The sequence below is a fragment of the Gallinula chloropus genome, assembly GCF_964237585.1.
Source record: "Gallinula chloropus genome assembly, chromosome: 7".
In the NCBI taxonomy this organism is placed as follows: domain Eukaryota; kingdom Metazoa; phylum Chordata; class Aves; order Gruiformes; family Rallidae; genus Gallinula; species Gallinula chloropus.
The window spans coordinates 30,712,225-30,721,172 of record NC_140092.1 but is presented as its reverse complement, the minus strand read 5'-3'; the positions used below and the strand labels follow the sequence as shown (position 1 = coordinate 30,721,172).

Here is an 8,948-nt window from a genome sequence, read left to right as displayed (position 1 = left end):
GAATTACAGGGAGAAGAAAAAGTAGGGACAGACAATATTTACAGGAGAGCAACTGCCATAAGCAGACAGACTGGAAAATGGGGAAGTGTTAAAGGTAAAAAGAGGAGATACCACAAATCAGTGTTTAAAAAGTATAGATTTTTAACATATGACTGTTCTTTGGACATAACAGAACATCTTTAACACTGAGGAAGCACAAAAATGTGGGAACAGGACTTCATGGCCTCGACAGAACTTATTTGCTTCTATAGGTAGAATCTCAAGTCCCTAAGGAAAGGCCAAAAAAGGAGCTATGCCTGAGAGACGCAGCAACACCACCTCAACTCTACAAACAGAGGAAACACCTCAGCCGTTTATTTCATTTTACTCTAGTTTTGAATCCAACCTCTGGTCCAACAACTTTAAAAGAAGGCAATGCAGGAAACCTGAGGATTTTAAGGTTCAGCAGCTATCAGCATACTGCACGTGTCCTTTGTTACACAAGATGCTAGCTGGCAAATTTACTGTTCCAGTCTTCCATTCAGCGCAGGGAGGCTCTGTTTCTTCCTACGCTGAGTTAAGAAACAATCTGAAATCTCTTCCTTGAGGTTGGAGGATTTCTCTGAAAGGATCTGTAGTAATGCTGTGAGCCTAGAAAAGATCAAACATTGTTTGTTTATTGTGGTAGAATCTGAGAGACACTCCCACAATTATTTGTTCCTTTAACCAGCCTGCTCAGATCAATGGTTGTTAATCAACCCTGTTTCTTACATCACCTTTTACATAATTACGCAATTTGTATAATTATTTAAACTCAAGGAACTTCCAAACAAAGGTTACATACAAGCACTCAAATCCTTCAGGAACTAACAGGTCAGCTTTACTATACCAACAGAATTATGTAAGCCATGTAGGGCTGCTCTCTTTTTCATTGTTATACATGGTAGACTTAGTTGAAAATAAATACTGATCTTTTTAAAATTATTTATGAAAGCCTTATGCTTATGTTAAAAATGCACTTTTTCAGTTTTAGTTTGTCACACATAAAAATGTTACTAATTGGGGAATTTATCTAGAGGCTAAAGTAAAATTCATGCCACAAAACAGTTCACAAACATCTATTTGTGCTGCTGCTCTAGCAGCTACAAAACATCTAGCCTGTGTACCACATGATCGTGCTGTAATTTTAAATATGCTGAAATCATACAACAGCAAAAAAAAAAAAATTAAGAGGAAGTGGAATCCTTTTCCTTCCACATCACAACAATGAGAAGAGAAGCTTTACAAGATGCCTAGCAGAGTTAAAGCTATCTCAGACCAAGCGAGAAGAAACTTCAAAACCAAATGATCCTGTCAAGAACATCTATTTTATGCTGAGATGGAATAAGCTTGCTGACAACACCAAGCTGTGTGGTGAGGTCAACACACTGGAAGGAAGGGATGTCATCCAGAGGGACCTGACAGGCTGGATAGCTGGGCCCATGCAAAACGCATGAAATTCAACAAGACCAAGTGCAAGGTCCTGCATGGGGGTCCGGGCAATCCCAAGCACAGCTACAGGCTGAGCAGCAAATGGATTGAGAACAGCCCTGAGAAGAAGCACTTGTAGGTCTTGGTGGACAAGAAGCTCAACATAGACCATCAGTCAACCATGCCCTGGGCTGCATCAAAAGCAGTGTGACCAGGAGGTTGAGGGAGGCAGTTCTGCCCCTCTGCTCTGCTGAGACCCCACCTGCAGTAGCGCATCCAGCTCTGGGGTCCTCAATACAAGAAAGATAGTGAGCTGTTGAAGCGAGTCCAGAGGATGGCCATGATCAGAGAGCACCTCTCCTATGAAGACAGGCTGAGAGCTGCACTTGTTCAGCCTGGGAAAGAGAAGGCTCCAGGGAGACCTCACTGAAGCCTTCCTGTACCTAACCGGGGCCTATGAAAAAGTTGGAGAGGGGCTGCTTAGACAAGGAGTAACAACAAGTAATTCTTAAGCTGAATGGGGGTAGATTTAGATTAGATATTAAGATGAAATTCTTCATTATGAGGGTGGTGAGACACTGGAACAGGGTGCCCAGAGAAGCTGTGGCACCACCCCTCTCTGGCAGTGTTTAAAGCCAGGTTGGATGGGGCTTTGGGCAACCTATTGGAGGCTGTCCCTGCTTATGGCAGGCAGGTTGGACCTAGATAATGTTTACGGCCCCTTCCACCCAAACAGTTCTATGATTCTACAGCTCTTCCCTGAGTACTTCTTGACTGTACTATGGGTAAGTAGGCTTTGTTGGCTTTTTGCCTTCCACGTGATTCTTACTCTGCCTACCTAGTAAAAATCCTTGACTTGTCCCTCTATGGTTAGCAAAATCCATGGGAGTCAGTGATCTCTTCTGAAGCGTGCCTATCTGTAAAAAGGAAAGACGTATTATTAGCTAGTATGGTATGCTTATATATTGAAACAGTTTGATTACAGCTTTTATGATCTAGTCCAGTAGAGTGAGACCAAGCTGCAAAGCTCCAAGCAGTACTAAAACTGCAAACTTCTAGCACATTGACACCCTCAAAGGAACTGTTTGATGCACTAGACATGGAAAAAAACCCAAACCTCTTCTTCATATGGTAGTCCAACTTTTCAAGGTCACTCACCCTCTCAAAACCTCCTCTCTAGGAATCCCTGTACACCAGAAATCAGGAGAGACCCAGTAAATGAGACTTCCTGTAGACTAACAGTGGGCACAAACAGAAACTTCTTTACTTTTGAATGTGTCTATACTTACATTGTAACATGCCCTGAACGTGTGAGTTGTGTTGGGCCTTGAAAATTGATCAATAACAACAGTTCTTTCCCTGAGTGGCCGTTGCTCGGTACTGCCAGGCACTGCACTTGACACTCTGCTACGAGCATATCGTCCTCGACGCTGACAGAATTAACAAGAGCATTAATGAATTGGTTAAAAATAATAATTTTTCCACTGCCACACCAAAAAAAAACCCCAAAACAACAAAAAAAGAACACAACACAAAAGAAAAGTATGTTTTCACTAACCAAAAGCACTTATTTAAGGTAACTTAAGGGCATTCATTTTTCAAAGGGATGTGAAACAGTTTCTTATTATTAGTTTATAATCCCCAAAGGCTAACACACCACCACCAGTAATAATAATGTAAATAATAATTGACTTTGCATGTGTTTCAATTAAAAACTATTACCCCAAGTCAATTGACTTTCATTGCTGTGATTTATTACTTCCCCATACTTCAAAAATAGTACCAGACTTCCTTTGTATTCTGTTTGTGTTTCACAGAATCACAGAATTATCAAGGTTGGAAAAGACCTAAAAGATCATCCAGTCCAACCATTCACCTATTACTACTAGCTCCCACTAAACCATGTCCCTCAATACAACATCCAGTCTTTCCTTGAACACCCCCAGGGCCGGTGACTCCACCACCTCCCTGGGCAGTGCATTCCAGTGCCTAATATCAATAGGATTTATCTATTTTTCAGTATCCTTTTCTATTCAGGCAGCACAGTTTTCTTCTTACAACCTAACATTAGCGAATAAAACACTGGAAAGAGCTATCTAAGCCCAGGTGCATGTAAGGTTATCTAGTTCACTGATAGGTTTTCCTCTTTTTCTTTTTCTTTCTATAAAACAGATTTTTTTTTCTGTTTTCATAAGAAAGTCTTGTCAGCGTGGTCTGTTTATGACCTGAGGTTTTGAACTGGCTTCTCTTGCATTCTAATGGTACCCCAATGTAATGCATATTAGCATGTTAGGACCAGGTATTAAATACAAACCAAGACTCACTGCAGTCAGTGACACAGAGCAATTTATTTCCAAACAGCTTTAAGTTGGTCACCAATATAAAAACTACCACAACTCACAGAGCTTTGTTGCAATCGAGGTACTGAAAGATACTGTTCAGCAGCCTCTGAGTTTATCGGTGGTAACTTGTTCCGGGTTGTAGGTGGACGAGCAGAAGATAAACGATCCCAGCTGGCACCCCTACAGAATTTTAAGGGTTCCTCTTTTAGGAAAAATCATATTAAAGACATTACTGAAATATATTCACTGAAGTAATATGAAATTATTAATCAGTACAGTTCTTTATGGAGCTCAGCTACAGAGAGCTGACTTAATACCTAATAATACCTAATACTACCTAATAATAGCACCTAATACAGCAACAACAGAGAAACAACCCAACACACACCTCTCCCCCCAAAACCATGGTTCTGCTTGCTTTCTTTTCCTCTCTGAATTCTAGAATCAGTGGCAAATCTCAGGTTAGTTCCCAAGTGTTCTGCAACATCGTTCACTGTTGAAACATCAGTGAAGTTCTAAGGAAAGCAAAGAATAAAAATGAACCAAACTCACAATTTAGTCCCCCGACAGATTTCAGCACTGTACATATTGGGAGCTTTTGAGGAGAGTTGTTCAGTAGTGAGAGAAGGTAACCTACAATGGCTTGGTGGCTTCCTAGATGTCAGCAGTACCCGAGATGATGAGAGAATGCTGTTATCAGCAATTCTCCCCAATTTCACGTGCATGGAATTTGGAGCAGTGGAGCCAATGCTGTGCTGTTTATCTTCATGTTCATTCCTAGGGAAAGAGGAAGGAGAATGAGATAGGGAATGAGGGAGGGTAAAGGAAAAAAGCAAAAAGTAGAAGGATGTATCACTACAATCTCTAAAAATCACTGTCACATCAGTGACAGACCAAAAGGAGATGACTGCCTTCTTATTGCCTTTATATAATTGCAAAAAGTCTTTCATATAACATGAATTATGGCTCATTTTGAAAATGTCGATACCAACACCTACTGTGGTTTTTCTACTGTGGCAACATGCCTCTGTTGGAGTGGTTTTGCTTGAATTGTCATCACACCATCCAAGTCACTATGGAAGTTGCTAGACAAACGGTGAACCTAATAAAAGCAACAGACATGCATTAACCTTTACTGTGTTTGAAGGAACACCTCAAAAAGCCCCTAGTTAGGAGATGTTTTACTAGTTTCTCAGAAACATTTCTGTTAAGATGGTTCAGTAGAATTCCCAATAGTAGATGGGGCAAATATGTTGCTTTGCTTATTTTAGACAAATTGTTACAAACCAAACTTGGGCAATTTTGTTACTAAATTAGCAGCTCAATTTCAATGTAAGTTTCAGTTGAAGTCAGAGTTCAATTCTCTGAATTTTCCAATTTTCCTCAGCACACCACAGCCCAGAGGCACAGATCCTGAGCATTCCTTATCTAAGCATTTTTCTACTGGGACCACTACAAAACCAAGTGTGCCAGCAAGGAACGGTGAACCTACTGTGGCATCTCCTCTGTTTCTTAGCTCGCTACCTAGGGAGCGTGGAAAAGAGCAAATAGAGCAAAATGAAGCTGCCTTTTCTAGCTCTGTCCAAAGTTAGTAGGAAACAGAACACTGTTGGATGGTACTTTTACCTGGGAGGAAGCAAAATGAGACCCAAAGGCTACACTGCGTGCTTCAGAGCCTCTGGAAAGAGGAACACTCCCAGCATCTGCTGGAATACGAAGGACTGGCAACTGTGGTGGTTTTCGTGTAACAGTGTTCAGTGTTTCCACCTGTTTGTCACCCTCTGTACAAAAACAACAAGAACAAAGCACAGAACATAACTTGCTTCTTGAACACTTACCAACCAGTGCTTGTTGAGTTTCAAACAATATTACACTGCACAGTAAATAAAGTCTTTGGTATAATTTTAAGGCTTTTAAAAACATACCATAAATTATGTTTTTCTGAAAGCATTTGCTATTTTCTTTCTCTGACACTGACAAATGAGTTGGTCTGTACACATAAGAGTTGGATGGATTAAGAAAATACTGCTAAGGCATTGGGAATGTTATCCAAAATTTTCCAAAGATATTAAAAAAAAAATAGAAAGAAAAAAACCAGAAAAAATTACATGAACAGGAAAAACAGCCTATAGATCCTATCATCTGACAGCAGCTACTACACACTGTTTCGTTTTGGGTATATAACCACCATCTTACTTCTATTATAAACCCACATTCTTTTGCATTCCTAGTGCTCTTATGTTGCTGTCCTTGTAGAATACATTAGAAGAACAACTGTAATTTCCCTCAGTCTCCAAAGACAACACATGCACACTAGATAGATTTTCACTTCCAGGTAATTTTCCTAGCTTTTCCTCTTCTTCACTACAGTCTGTTAGAATACAAAATCATAAAATCAAACCAAACTGCAAGCACCCCCATTTCTACATCCTATATTAAAGTCATGAACTCGGGCACTGCCAGCAAGGCTGCCTACTTGCTTTAACAATCTGCCTACCTAGAGACTTTTTAGTAATAAGGCTCAAACAATGAGGACCACGAGTCATGATTCCTAGGCTCCAGATTCAGATCACATCATTAGTGATCCCCTGCCAACACCATCAGTTTACATCCCCAGCCAGTGATTTATTGTTTTTATATGCACTCTTACAATGAAGCTCTTTCAGCTTTTGTTGGGAATTGTCCTTTTTTCCTTCATTCTTCCTTTTTTTTTGTTGTTTTTTTTTTATGTACCCCTGTACAACACCCTCAGAAAAACAGTAGGAAAGTTTGTGTTTCAGGTGCAGCAGGGATGTGTGCATGTGTGTGGCAAGGCATAATATATCTTGCAATGCTATCCTACCAATGTGGCTGTCCTAAAACATGTGATTTCCCAAGATTTAAAGGGGGGAGGCAGGAAGGGGGGGGAGAAGAAAATCACTTTCCTGAGTTAAATTCAACAAATACCTCATACCAAATACCTGTGGTACTAGTTTCCCAATTTTTTTTAATCAGTTCCTCCAATATTCCAACTACATTGCTCCAGATACGATCAAATACTTCAGAAGCCACAGCATCTTTGATACAGTCATTGGGAGAGACAGGGGGAAGACCGCGCTTACTCCTCTTCTCAGCAAGATGCATCTTCTTTTGCTCCCAACTGTCATCACCACTAATAAAGGAAACAAATTTAAATTAATTTACATGAGGTTTGGGGTTTTTTCCCCCCCTTCTAATGCACCAAATGAATAGAAACATACATACAGAAGAAAAGCAAGTCAGATGTAGATCACAAGGAAATTCAAATTCAAACACACCGAGTGCCTATGGGAACAGAACCTATCAAACAGACATAATAGTTTCTTTTGCTTGCAAGTAAAAAACTAAAACATCCATTCAGGGCATTACAACAGCAAGATCTGCAGCTGTAGAAGGAACAGCTTTGTAGATGGCATTTAGTCATTTAAGACTCAACCTGATGCTTTTTTGTCTGCTGCATTAGGGAGGACTATTGCATAGCACGTTTCTTTTATATCACGCCCTAGAACCTGCACACATCTGCAGCACTTCACCACTGATCACAGACAAACAGCTTTGAAGGATTTCCACAGCCTGACAAGAACATTAGAGCCCACTGCCTGATGCTCACCTTCTTCCCTTCCATGACTCTACAGACAGGTATTTATTTATTTAATTTCCACCTCCCTCACTTCCTACCTTAGGGAAATCTTACAATAGTACCTAACTTGGTCTTTTAATACACATTTTTGGAAGAAACTTTTAACTTTTTTTGGTTTCATGCCATATTTCCTTCTAAGGAAATGCAGGTTTAGGGTTTTTTTCAGATTTCAAGGACGATTGCAAATCCATAGAGGTTTCTATCTCATGTTCTTCTCCTCAGTCAGTCACTTCTTTTACTTCTTTCTGAAACTGACTGAAAACCTTAACTATAACTGAGACCTGACTGAATGGTCCAGCTCACAAAGTGATCAAGCTATTTTTGTACCAGGTTTTTAAACTCCTAATGTTTTAGTTACAGAGAACAAGATATTTCAGAATCAAATCCTGAGAAGGAAACGAGAAACAACACTTTCAAGGAGGCAAAAGGGAGAGCACCTTCAGTCCAGTCCCTTTCCCAAATCAAGTTTGCTCACTTAGCAAAACAAAGCAATGCTTCACTCCTGAAAACATTCTTATTTGTAAATCCTTTCTGAAAGGGTAGGCACCCAGGTCCTCTCTTTCAAAAACAGGACTGAAAGGCTCTACACAACTCTCAGTCTGGTTTCTCATTTTTTCAGAGCAATAATGTCTGTTTCCTGTAAATGAATCAAGCTTTAGCCCACAAAGGGCTCTGTGCCTTACCAGTCCTACTGAACTTTCCTCCTCACAGACACCTTTTAGAACAGAGCCTGTTATGGTCTTTATTCTACCTACCCCAGCCTTGCTGACGGAAAATCCAACTGGGCCATGAGAAACCTAGGTTGCACTGCCCAGGAGACAACTGCATTGCTCCTGTCACTCGCTACAGCATCTAAATGCAGGTTGTATCCTGCACCTCTCCTCACAAAGCTGTTACACACTGCACAACAATAATGCAAGATTCATTAGGGCAGACGATGTGAGCATGTACAGAATAATGACCCTAAACAACGGGGTGGTCAAGACACTCACCTAGGAGACAGGGATTCCTTCTTTAAGTATTCATTCTATCAAATCTCCATGCACAAAACACCTCAAGACAACTACTGGTGAACACACGTTCCTCTGATATGGGAGATGTGAGCTTTGAACCACCAGAAAGACAACATGCCCAGTGAGCACTCTGACCACTGCGCTACTCAATGCATGGACAGAAGGAACTGTTTTTTCCAGAAGAGAAACACAACTTAGGAACCCTGACTGGGCTCACTGACAATTTTCCCATTATTTCCTTATAAATAAATAAATAAAGTGGTTAATTACAGTTCTTTATTGTCAAAGGCAAGATATTCTTCTATTTTTCCATCCACATCATAGATTTCTTCTTCCAAGAATGAATACATGGATGAGTCAGAGGCAGAAACCTGAGAGGAACTTGAATCGACTGATTTATGTATTGGAGATGCTGTTGGGATCAGTTTAGAGCCTGAAATGCAGAGCCTAAAAAAACATCAAGGAAGTGAGAATTAAAACTTCAAA

The 8,948-nt window shown here is 40.3% G+C and overlaps 1 protein-coding gene across 1 annotated transcript in view; it reads right to left on the bottom strand.

Annotated features, from left to right (window-relative positions):
* Positions 1 to 399: 399 nt before the first annotated feature.
* Positions 400 to 8,948, bottom strand: part of FAM149A (family with sequence similarity 149 member A) — a gene marked incomplete at its 5' end in the record, with an annotated part of 32,842 nt that continues 24,293 nt past the window's right edge. Inside the window, 9 exons of the mRNA XM_084266850.1 lie at positions 400 to 630; positions 2,288 to 2,366; positions 2,739 to 2,879; positions 3,851 to 3,971; positions 4,344 to 4,568; positions 4,790 to 4,893; positions 5,418 to 5,572; positions 6,752 to 6,942; positions 8,733 to 8,909. Coding sequence (XP_084122976.1) covers positions 557 to 630; positions 2,288 to 2,366; positions 2,739 to 2,879; positions 3,851 to 3,971; positions 4,344 to 4,568; positions 4,790 to 4,893; positions 5,418 to 5,572; positions 6,752 to 6,942; positions 8,733 to 8,909 — 1,267 coding nt within the window. The 3' untranslated portion in view covers positions 400 to 556. The remainder of the gene's footprint in view (positions 631 to 2,287; positions 2,367 to 2,738; positions 2,880 to 3,850; positions 3,972 to 4,343; positions 4,569 to 4,789; positions 4,894 to 5,417; positions 5,573 to 6,751; positions 6,943 to 8,732; positions 8,910 to 8,948) is intronic.